This window comes from Helianthus annuus, chromosome 4 (genome assembly GCF_002127325.2).
Source record: "Helianthus annuus cultivar XRQ/B chromosome 4, HanXRQr2.0-SUNRISE, whole genome shotgun sequence".
Lineage (NCBI taxonomy): Eukaryota > Viridiplantae > Streptophyta > Magnoliopsida > Asterales > Asteraceae > Helianthus > Helianthus annuus.
Genome location: NC_035436.2, coordinates 167,083,769 through 167,095,358, shown reverse-complemented (window position 1 = coordinate 167,095,358; position 11,590 = coordinate 167,083,769). Strand labels below are relative to the sequence as shown.

The 11,590-nt window shown below is 35.3% G+C and overlaps 1 protein-coding gene and 1 non-coding gene across 2 annotated transcripts; both read left to right on the top strand.

Annotated features, from left to right (window-relative positions):
- Positions 1 to 960: 960 nt before the first annotated feature.
- Positions 961 to 9,027, top strand: LOC110937244 (sodium/calcium exchanger NCL2). Its single transcript, XM_022179641.2, has 7 exons — positions 961 to 1,469; positions 2,129 to 2,335; positions 2,483 to 2,664; positions 7,732 to 7,850; positions 7,932 to 8,199; positions 8,272 to 8,568; positions 8,698 to 9,027. Exons 1-7 carry the CDS (start codon positions 1,172 to 1,174, stop codon positions 8,944 to 8,946), a joined length of 1,620 nt encoding a protein of 539 aa, XP_022035333.1. The 5' UTR covers positions 961 to 1,171; the 3' UTR covers positions 8,947 to 9,027.
- A 429-nt stretch (positions 9,028 to 9,456) lies between these two features.
- On the top strand, positions 9,457 to 9,530 carry TRNAI-UAU. The gene has a single exon. It is a non-coding gene; the product is annotated as a tRNA-Ile (tRNA).
- The last annotated feature ends 2,060 nt before the right edge of the window (positions 9,531 to 11,590 follow it).

The window sequence follows — 11,590 nt, the reverse complement described above, 5'->3', positions numbered from 1 at the left end:
TTTTATAAGTTATATAAAATAAATTCGTTAAAACACATAGAAACAAATAATAAATAAATAAAATAAACTCAATATTCATATTTGTAGATTTTAGAAGTAATATAACAAAGCTTGATAAAAAAGAATGCTAAATAAATAATAAACATATAAGATAAACTTAATAAACTTTATATATAAAAACATAAGAAAGCGTTTTTTTTAAGTTGATTTGATCCAATGCGAGAAGATCGGGACAAAATCCAGTGGGTTGAAAATTTTGAAATTCAGATTAAATTCGACGGATCCTACCGGGTTGTACCTGGTTCCAAAAAATGATTTACTCATCAAACCAGATTGCATTATTTTTCAGGACGGTTTCAAATTTGAATTTTTTTGTACACTTCTAAATACACATATCAAAAGAGCCAACACAAATTCAAATTGAGTTCTAACCGGTTTTATGATTCTATATTTTCTTTCATTTATAAAGAAGACGTTTTATACTCTCAAGTTTTGAGGTCAAATACATCAAACAACTGATAATTTGGAAAATTGCATAAATTGATTAAAAATCCAGTGTTTTGTTTTTTTAAATTTCGCACAAGATAGTTTGTTTGTAAAACCATATTTTGCTTCCCAAGCTATTGAGATCGTTTAAGACTTTATTATGTCTTACTTTCCATAAGTGCCACATGGTTTTTATGAATGTTTTTTGCCAACAATTTATTTTATTAGTCTTGTTAGAATTTTAGAAAAATACATATATTAAATGAATGATTTTGATTAGTTCTCATAATATTTGTAGTCTTGTAGCCCTCTAATATATACACACATATGTCGTGATAAATACGTCGAGATATTTGATAACCACGAAATGTATTTTATTTTAACTTAACCATTGTCACCTTCCTACAAGTTGTTGCCCTTTGGTTTCTAGTACACCAACTTGTTCAAACAAACCCATTACATATACCCCCACATGGATCCTAAACCTTAATTAAACAACCTCCACAACTCAACCTAAGAGTCCAAGGTGGTTAGAAAAACTCTTTCTCAATTATAGGTTTTTTAGAACCCACAAAAGGTTCTTAAAACCTTTGGAATCTAACCCACCAAACCATTTCAATATTCCAAAGACCTCATCAACAGTGAGTTTTCGTGCTTTTCGCCCAAGAGAAACCAGAAAAAATACATGAAAATATATGGAAAAAATGGAAGTTTTATTATTTTGTTGGCGATTTTGATGCGATTTTGTGGGAAAACTGAGGGTGCAACAGTGACATGTGAACTAGAATACGGGTTCTTGCCGTGCACAAGTGGTGTTTGGGGAAGACTTTTCTTGATTGTGGTTTATCAATACTTGATGTCTATAGGTCAAAGTTATATATCAAAGGGGTCGAATAAATTCTTCAGCCTTATCGGACCGGGTATATTTGGAGCCAGTTTGTTCCATATTCTTGCAAACTTCCCTACCCTTTTCATTGTCCTTGGTGAGCTTCATTTCTTCCCATTTTCAGCCTTCTTACTCTCCCATGTTTTCCTAGAACAAAATTGTGCAATATTATTAAAACTCAAAAGGTCATATATTAAAATGTAACAAAATTTATCATTAACTCGCGTTCTGAGATTATATATGATATAGGGGTAACTGGAAGGAGGGTTGACCGGTTTGATGTGCATTAAACCAGCAATGTTTTGAAAATCAGATTGGCTATCAAACAAGCCATACTACTGGTTCACTGGACGGATCTATTATTCGAAATTGTTGTACATGACTCAATACCCGGAATGCAACATAAATGATTTATTGTTTTTTTTTTTTTTTTGAATATACTTAAAGTTTAAATACTGTAGTATCGTTATTATATTAAATCCAAATATTTAATTTCATTAAGTATAACACCTAAAATCTAAATTCATAATAACATATCAGTTGATCTAAACATCTCATTAAATATAAATATCTATTGGACGTTTGCATCACAGATTTTTTATAAGTAATTATAGACCACTCAATTTTAGATTTTGAGAAGGAGACATGCCAAAATATTGGATTGTTTCCAGTGAATTAATAATTCAGGATAAGCATATTAAACTTCGTCGTAATTCAGCTACGTACCCCTTGCTAACTTTAACGATAAATTCGCAGAATCACAATTATCGAGCGACGACATAGGTGCATCTATTAGTGCTGCAATGGGAATGAGTGTCCTAGCAGGATCAGCAGTCATGAGCCTAACACTGATTTGGCCTTCTGTAATAGCTTTCGGAAGCTATGATCTTGCACATGATAATGCCAATGCTAATTTACCACAACTTTCGGAAGAAGAACCATCATTTCTAACGAAGTTAACAGGTATTTGATTTCCAAGATCACAAACACTCAGCGATGCATAGAGTACACAAATTTATAAATTAAGTTACAAGCTATTTAAATATCTGAACTCAACCTGAGTTTAGTTTAAGTATAATTTGCTTTTATATAATGTGTTACTTTTATCAGTTTATGGTGTTACAACCGATAGTGAGACAAGCTACACTGCGAGACTCATGCTTGTGTCAATGATACCGTTTCTAATTCTTCAACTCCCAAAAATCATCAATTCGACGTCAGTAACTCGGGTGATAGTTTTAATCGCTCTCATCATGACATTGAGTTTCTTCATTGCTTCCAGTGTGTATCAGGTTAGTGTTAGAGATGTTATTAAACTTCATTACGTTTATTATGTATAAGTATTAGAACATGTACATTATTCGGTATTATGATAACTTATGTAAGCACGATAAGCGGGTTAGATAAGCGGGTATAATTCAAACTGCAAGGCAGTTATTCCCGCCATTCACAACCGCCAAAATGATGAAGTATATAATCTTGATTCCCGGCAATAACTTCCGGTATCAAGACATATTCAGTTTCATACGAATTGTCCAATTATTCCGTTTGAACTTCCTGCATTCATACTATCATTCTGAACCTTCAATTCGGTTTCACCATGAATATGAATGCATCCATATCTCAATCTTCCGCTGCAAATATGATGTCTGATTCCCAACATAGTGGTATCAGAGCACTGTTGGGAAAGAAGACAGAAATCAAACCCACATCAACCATGTTGCCATGTCAACACTGCATAGACGAAGAGAACAATAAAGAGAAACGAATTCCTCGAGTGAGACTTTGTTATTATTGTCACCAACCAGGGCACCAGATTTATTCTTGCAAGGAGAAAGAAAACGACGAAGCGACCCAACTGATTCATCAGGCAGTGAACGTAGGAATACAGAAACAAGGAGTGATCAATGATCATCAAGAGATGATTGTTATCGGTACCGAAGGAGGCCAATGGGGCGACATCTGGTACGTTAGTTCTGTATTTTCACATCATATTGCTGGAAATTTGAATATGTTTAAACGTATTAAACACATCGTTGGGGTCGACACAAGATCTAGGGAAAAAAATTTCTTATTTACTCGAGGGGTTGGGGCGGTAGAAATAAAATCAAGCAATGAGACCATGAGAATACAAAGTGTATTCTACTCACCGGAATTAGACCGGAACGTGTTGAGTTTGGACCAATTGACGTTGCAAGGTTACACGGTTAACAAGTCTGGTGACACTTGCAAAATCTTTCCAATGTTCTCAACACAGGTTATTAATTCCATGAATCATATGAGCGGTTTGACAAAGGAAGAGGAAATCGGACTAAAAGAAAAACAGGGAATACTTGATGTGAGCACAATGGATGATGAATTCAAAGAAAGATATCTTAACTCCTATTTCGAAGAATTAAATCTGTCATCACAAGAGACGGATTGGAGTTTGTGATGTAGCATGTGTTACGAAAATGAAGATCAAACACGTTGATTCTGCGAAAACCTGTGTAGTTCTTCCCCAACCCCAAAATTCAACCCAAAGGGCACGGAATTTGAAGTGAAATATGAGTTATCTCAAAATTCAAGTCTGTTTTTTCATATTACTAGAGCAACATATAAATAGGAACAGAAATTCGAAATGGGCCTAGAAAAGACAACGGGCCAAACACAAGCCCAAAAACAAAATGCCCAAAACACCTCAAAAAACATAAAAACGTAAATAACTAATAGAAATAAGCGTTTTTTTGGCCCGGACGATGACCCAAACCGCCGTAGGCGTTTGCAGCAAGATGGAGCTCGTTCCCACGTTCGTTTCGCCTGGTTGCACAAAACGGACCCCCCGTAGCCCAAGTTAGAGCCATTTTAATGAAGCCCCTTTTGTTACACGATCTTGGGCCTCCAAATACAAGATGGCCCGCTCCTCCACACTTGGGCCCGCATCAGTTTGATGATCATCAAGGCCATGGAGTTCAACGAATTCGCCGATTGCAAATCCTTACTTGATATGATAGATGACAGGGAGTTTGTATTCAAATACAAACATGTTTTGGAGGCAAAGTTCGAGGAGATGGTGACTTGGTTCTTAAACGTCAAAATGGGAATATCTTCAGGGTCGGTTCCTCCGCTTGCACTGAATAAAAGAAAGATTGATTTGCTGGGATTATACATAATAGTGGAACGAGATGGTGGCTACCGGAGTGTCACTAATGACAATTTATGGCCGGTGGTTGCTAAGGATTTAGGATATGATTACCGAATACATGAGAATTATCTATGCCATGTATCTCGACGTTTTAGTATATTATTACAAGTTTAAAGTGGTTCAAGAGAAGGTGTATGACAAGGAGGTGGTGAAAGAAGGAGAAGGTCCTTCATTCGGCTGCCATGAGAGAAGGAAAAGTGCTGGTGATGCTCAAGATGAGGCTGCTTCGGACCATTATACTCTCTTTGCCGGAAACGAATGGGAGAGTAACCGGAACTAGCAAAAGTAACAGAGGCGCTTTGATTTTAATCATGCGAGGAAGGGCGTTGAAGAAGCAAACAGGAGTGTCATGCAGCATGCTCGGAAACATAATTAAGTTTAAGGGGGTTATGTTAGAGATGTTATTAAACTTCTTTATATTTATTATGTATAAGTATTAGAACATGTACATTATTCGATATTATGATAACTTATGTAAGAACGATAAGCGGGTTAGATAAGCGGGTATAATTCAAACTGCAAGGCAGTTATTCCCGCCATTCACAACCGCCAAAATGATGAAGTATACATTCTTGATTCCCGGCAATAACTTCCGGTATCAGGACATATTCAGTTTCATACGAATTGTCCAATTATTCCGTTTGAACTTCCGACATTCATACTACCATTCTGAACATTCAATTTGGTTTCACCATGAATATGAATGCATCCATATCTCAATCTTCCACTGCAAATACGATGTCTGATTCCCAACAGTTAGCCGGTTATGTTTTAAACTTTATAAAATCCGATAAAATTTTCTTAAATATGCATTCTTGAGTTAAATGTCATTTTAGTTCATGTGGTTTGGGTCATTTTGCCAGTTTAGTCCAAAGGTTTGAAAAGTTGTCATTTTAGTTCAAATACTTTTAAACGTTGCCATTTTAGTCCACTAGGTTAACTCCATCCCTTTATTTTGTTAACTAGAAGGGCATTCCGGTCATTCTATATGTAATTCTGTTAACTAGAAGGGCAATTCGACCATATAAATTGATCGAATTACCCTTCTAGCTAACATAAAAAATGGACGGAGTTAACCCAGTTGACTAAAATGGCAATGCTTGAAACTATTTGGACTAAAATGGCAACGTTTCAAACCTTTGGACTAAACTGGTAAAATGATCCAAACCACAGGGACTAAAATGACATTTAACTCTTTTTTATAAATGGGTAGTTTTAAATAATGTGTTGACATGATGGGTACTTTCTAAATCTTTTCACAATTAAGCTTGTCACACTTGCTAAATGCATCTCCACAAAACATTTTTTTTAATTTAAATTCATCATTTAATTGATATGTTATTTAAGAAAATTTGAATTATAATAATCCTAACTTTGATATATTAGCTGGAAACAGTCCTAATCAAGGAAATATTTTATGACAATCCTAACTTTTAATCTATTTTACCTTTGCAATCCTATACTAAATAAAAGTTAATCCATCTAGTTTTCGTTGAGGTAGACTAGCACAAAAGCAGCCAATGTCATCAAAAGTTTGCAACATAAGCAGTACACATCATCAAAAATTTCACTTATTTGCCACATAAGCAGTCCATCAATAAAACTTTGACTTTTTTGTCACATGACCAGTTTATGATAGCAAAAACTAATTGGGTTAACTTTTAGTTAGTATAAAATCACCAATAAAAAATAGGTTAAAGATTGGGAATATCACAAAACATTTATTTAGTTTAGAGTGTTATCATTCAATATATCAAAATTAGGATACTAGAATTCAATTTTCCTTTAGTTAATAACATGTAAAATTCTTTTAAGAGTAAATAGGGCTATAAACGAACTGAACGTTCAGCGAACAGTTCGTGAACCGTTCGGCGGGAAGTTCGTTTATGTTTGTTCGTTTAATAAAGAACGAACATGAACAAGAAATTCCGTTCGATTAGTTAAATGAACGAACATGAACAAAGGTCTCGTTCGTTCAACTGTGTTCGTGAACGTTCGGAAAGGTGTTCATGAACATTCGTTCATTTGCGTTCGTTTATGTTCGTGTTTTAATTAAAGATTTTTATACTTTCATATATTTTATCTATACTTTTTATACTATCAAACATTTATTTATATCATTACCTTAACAATTAAACTAGGAAACCCTCTTTCACCTTGTTTATGCACCATTTCCCTTTCTTTTCTCATTATTTACATCGACGAATATGATCTACCTCCGTTCCACAATAAAGGATTCAAGTTCTAGTGCTACTCTCTGGGCCATCCACCTTTATCCTTCATCGCGTTCGCCAAATTTATTTGTGTTCGCTTGTGTTTGTGAACCGTTCGTGAACACGCTCATTTTCTTAACGAACGAACACGAACATAAAATCCCGTTCGGTAAGTGTTCATGAACCGTTCGTGAACACATTTATTTCCTTAACAAACGAACACGAACAAGGCCTCGTTCGTGTTCGTTCGGCTCGTTTACAGCCCTAAGAGTAAATTACTATTTTGGCCCCTGTGGTTATATCACTTTTACCATATTAGCCCAAAATAGATTTTTTTAACATTTGTGCCCCCATGGTCTCTATAACTAATTATTTTGGCCCCTGAGTCTAACTCAACCCATTACCCTGAGTCTGACCACAGGGGCCAAAATCGTAATGGGTTAAGTTAGATTCAGAGACCAAAATAGTTAGTTATAGAGACCATGGGGGCCCAGATGTTAAAAATTCTATTTTAGGCTAATAGGGTAAAAGTGATATAACCACAGGAGCCAAAATCGTAATTTACTATTTTTTTAATATCCTAGACAACCAAATTTTTTTGTCTATGTTTCATTATGAATTTTATCGAAAACTAAGTTGTATTCACAATAATGTAGTTTCTAGTCTCATGATACTAAAAAATACATTATTTGAATATAACTCGGCTTTCAGAATTTTAATAAATATTAGATATTATATTTTGTTAGGGAACGTCTGTTAAATGAAAATTAAAGAAAAAAGTTACTGTTTATGTAGCACTTATCAAGTGCCGCGACCTCATTTTCAAAATGTTTCAAAAATGCCCCTTATGTCGTCATGGAATTTTAAAAACTATCCACTTGTATAAAAAAAAAAAGTTTGTTCTTACAACATAATAAATTTTGTACATAACTAAAATTTATGTTTTCGGTTTACAAATGTAGATCTTTCAACCATGGATCCAAAACAGAAGATACGACTATGTGAGACAAAAATTTGTGAAGAACACATTATTGAAACTACTCTCTGTAAACGAAAAGGCAAACGTGCAACTTATTAAATAGTTAGTATCTGCCTCAAAATTTCTCTCTTTTTGTTGCAACTAGCAAAATCTAATGATCACGTTAAAAAAATATATGTGCAGCCTTTACAAGAAACTTGACAGTAACAACGATGGTAAAGTGACTAGTGCTGAGGTGAAAACTTTACTTGTAGGAATTCAAATGCAAGCAGATGGTGAACGAAGCGAAGATCTGGTAGACAATATTATCGGTCAACTTGACATTACAGGAGATGGATCTATTGAGGAGGATGAGTTTGTTAATGTACTCACAAAATGGCTACATGATGCAAGAAAATCACTCTCTAGAAATGATTATAACCCTCTTAGTTTCTTCACCAAACATCAAGCGGTAACTTTCTAATTTAGGAAAACATGGGGTAACTAAATAGTAAGTGATGATATATTTTATGTATTTATATAGAATGGAGATGAAGAACAAGAGATTTTGATACCTAAGAAGACAAATGTTGATGATCAAAGTTCAATTTGGGACTACTTGGAGGCTTTCGCTTTGGTACTCGTTGGGATTGTTATGACGGTTCTCATTGCACAATCACTCATAACGAATGTCGTGAATTTTGCTAATGACGCAAACATCCCTTCCTTCTTCATCCCGTACTTTGTAATACCGTGTGCCATAAACACACCACGTCTATTATCAATGATTACCTCAGCAAGACAAAAGACTCAGCGTGCCGCATCTTTAACTCTTTCTCGGGTATTCATATTTCTCCATTAATTTGCTTTTTTAGTTCTTGTCACCATTGTTCCCAATTTACCTATATTAATTTGTCCTAACACAATATAAACAATAATGTTGAAAACAAATTTGATTTTGCTTGTGTAGATCTATTCAGGATTGTTTATGAGTAACATGAGTAACTTGTCAACATTTCTTTTAACGGTGTATATAAAGGACATTCCATGGGATGTAGCTGCGGAGGTTCTAGTTGTGTTGGTGATCTGTGTAGTAATGGGAATTTTCACAAGTACAAGGACAATTTTCCCACTTTGGACCGCTTTTGTGGGTTATCTGTTTTACCCTATTGCGATACTCATGTTGTATCTTCTTACCGTCGTTTGGGGTTGGTCATAAGCTAGATCAATTATATATGTTGCATTTAACTTTTGATTCTGTCTCATTGTACTTAATATATATCCTGGTATTTACAAATTACAACTGATGTGTTGATGTATGTTATGGTCTCGTATTTACCAATTTTTGGGTTGGTAAAATGATAATTTTATTGTGAAAGTATGGAAATTTTAAATCAAAGATATTGTCTCTGTATTTTTTAGCAGATATTGAGTTATCTTTTTATTAATTTTTCGTGTTATGAATTTACATATTTGTATCACTATATATATATATATATATATATATATATATATATATATATATAACATTCAACAATGATGCTTTAAACAAACTAACTCTTTCACCATATAATGTTTTAGTCATCGAAAGATGGTGGAAGATGGCTAAAACTTCCAGCTTGGTTTAGACCTTTAGGCACTTTGATCAAAGATATTTGTATTTTAAATTGAAAAAATAAGCCAAGTTATGTTGGTATATATTTCTACTTCGTAAAGGTAAAAGCAAAATGGTCCCGTAGCTCAGTTGGTTAGAGCGTTGGTCTTATGAGCCGAAGGTCGCGGGTTCGAGCCCCGCCGGGACCATATTTGCTATATTTATATAATTTTGTAACAACATTTTCAGTTTTTCTGCTACCATATTTTTGTAACAGCGTCTTTAGTTTTTCATTGCTTCCCATTTCCTGATCATGTCATTAATCGTCTTTATTTCTACAGCATCATAATGTAAGACTACTGAATCGGATTTAAAAATTCTACTTGAAGTCTTGAATGTCTTTTAAAATGTTAATTTTCTTTTAAAATCAAATGAGTTGCACACTAACTAAAATTCAAAGTTTAAAAACGAGGTTGTTGGTGTATGGGTCATAATTCACAACCATGGTACTACTAAGACCACCCGTAGTGGAGCGTGATTTTTAAAAATTTTTCAAAAAAAAAAAACGCCGGATAACGCCCCCCCCCCCCCTCCCACTACACCCGGCGTTTCCGGGCGTTATATTTGAAAAAAATGCACACCGGCGTTTTTAAGTGCTTGTGTAGTGGGGTGCTATATGCCCTCATAAAGCCTCTATAAAGCCCCAAACACCACTACGAGGGGCTTTATGAGACAAAAAAAGGTGGGTGGCGCTATATATATGGCGCCTGATGGGGGGGGAGGATTTCAAAAATGGACCAATAAAAAAAAGCAAGTGTTTTTTTAATTAATTAATAAAATTGAAAATTAATAATTAGGTAATGATAGGTAGGGGCTTTATGACTACGGGCTCTAGTGATATAACGCCTCATAAAGCCCCTGTGTGACGTGGCACGACACCTGTCGCATAACGCCCCACAAGGGGCTTTATGACTACGGATGGCCTAAGACCATGTGTAGTGGGGCGGTTTTTTTTTTAAATTGAAAAAAAACGCCCGAAAACGCCCAACGCACCATTACATGGGGCGTTATGTTTAAAAAATTTTGAAAAAAATGGGGCATGGCGTTTTAATAAACACGCCCAACATACACCACTTTATGAGTTCTCTGACACCACTTTATGTGTAGTGGCCAATGGGGGCATTCCAAATGGGCTGACATGTTTGACCAAAAAGCTTTTTAAATGTTTCTTTTTTTTTAATTTTTTTTAATGATTGAAATGGGCATTATAAGAATAATGCCCTATAATGCCCCATACTGACTAGGATGACACGTGTCGGATAATGCCCCATGGTGGGGGCATTATAAGTTGTTACCACTACACATGGTTTAAGAAAACGCTGAACTTTAGTTTCATTTTCTGACATAGTTTTGTATGTGGCCAATGGGAGTAGACAACCCCACTTTTGCATGTGCTCATAATTTGACCAGCCAATCACCATTGTTTCCTTTTTTTTTAATGATTGAATGAGGGTTATTGGCATAATGCCCCACTACGCCACTTTTGCTATAATGCCCCAACGCTGACTAGGATACCACGTGTCGGATAATGCCCCATGGTGGGGGCATTATATTTGTTCACCACTACACATTGTCTAATAGAGGACATAGAGTCTACTTGAAGTCTTGAATGTCTTTTAAAATGTTAATTTTCATTTAAAATCAAATGAGTTGCACACTAACTAAAATTCAAAGTTTAAAAACGAGGTTGTTGGTGTATGGGTCATAATTCACAACCATGGTACTACTAATAGAGGACATAGAGTAAGATTGTTAAGGGGTTTTGCCGTTTTCGGTGTCTTGAGATGTGTTCATTTTGGTGTTCCTCAAGGCGTAGTCTCTTATAGGTGGGGTTGGGTTTGTAAGGAGTTCTCTCAGACTCCTTGTATGTGCGGTCGTCTTAATATATGGCGGTGTTTATGTGTTGGTAATTGATTTTTATATGAGTTTCCTTGATGTAGTTTCTAGAGTGAGATTGATAGAGATGCTCGTTATTTTAGTTTCATTAAGGTAAATAAAATTGAGTTCAATGTAGCTTAGGCCAAATGGTGTGGAGTCGGTGAACGGGTCGGGGAGGCTTGTGTAGTATTGGTGATGATTGGGAACAACCCCCCCCCCCCTCCCCAGAACTTCCTTCGGCACCTTTATGGGATATTCTTTGTCTCCCCTGAGTGAATAGTGAAGGTTTGGATGTGATGGGACCATTGGAAAAGCTGAGGTGTCGACAGGG

What these genes read in the sequence shown, in the direction of transcription:
- LOC110937244 (XM_022179641.2), top strand. Translation starts at nt 1,172, where the DNA reads ATGAAAATATATGGAAAAAATGGAAGTTTTATTATTTTGTTGGCGATT. An exon ending in TTGCTTCCAGTGTGTATCAG is followed by an intron (nt 2,665 to 7,731) that starts GTTAGTGTTAGA and finishes TTACAAATGTAG; the next exon opens with ATCTTTCAACCATGGATCCA. An exon ending in CATCTTTAACTCTTTCTCGG is followed by an intron (nt 8,569 to 8,697) that starts GTATTCATATTT and finishes TTGCTTGTGTAG; the next exon opens with ATCTATTCAGGATTGTTTAT.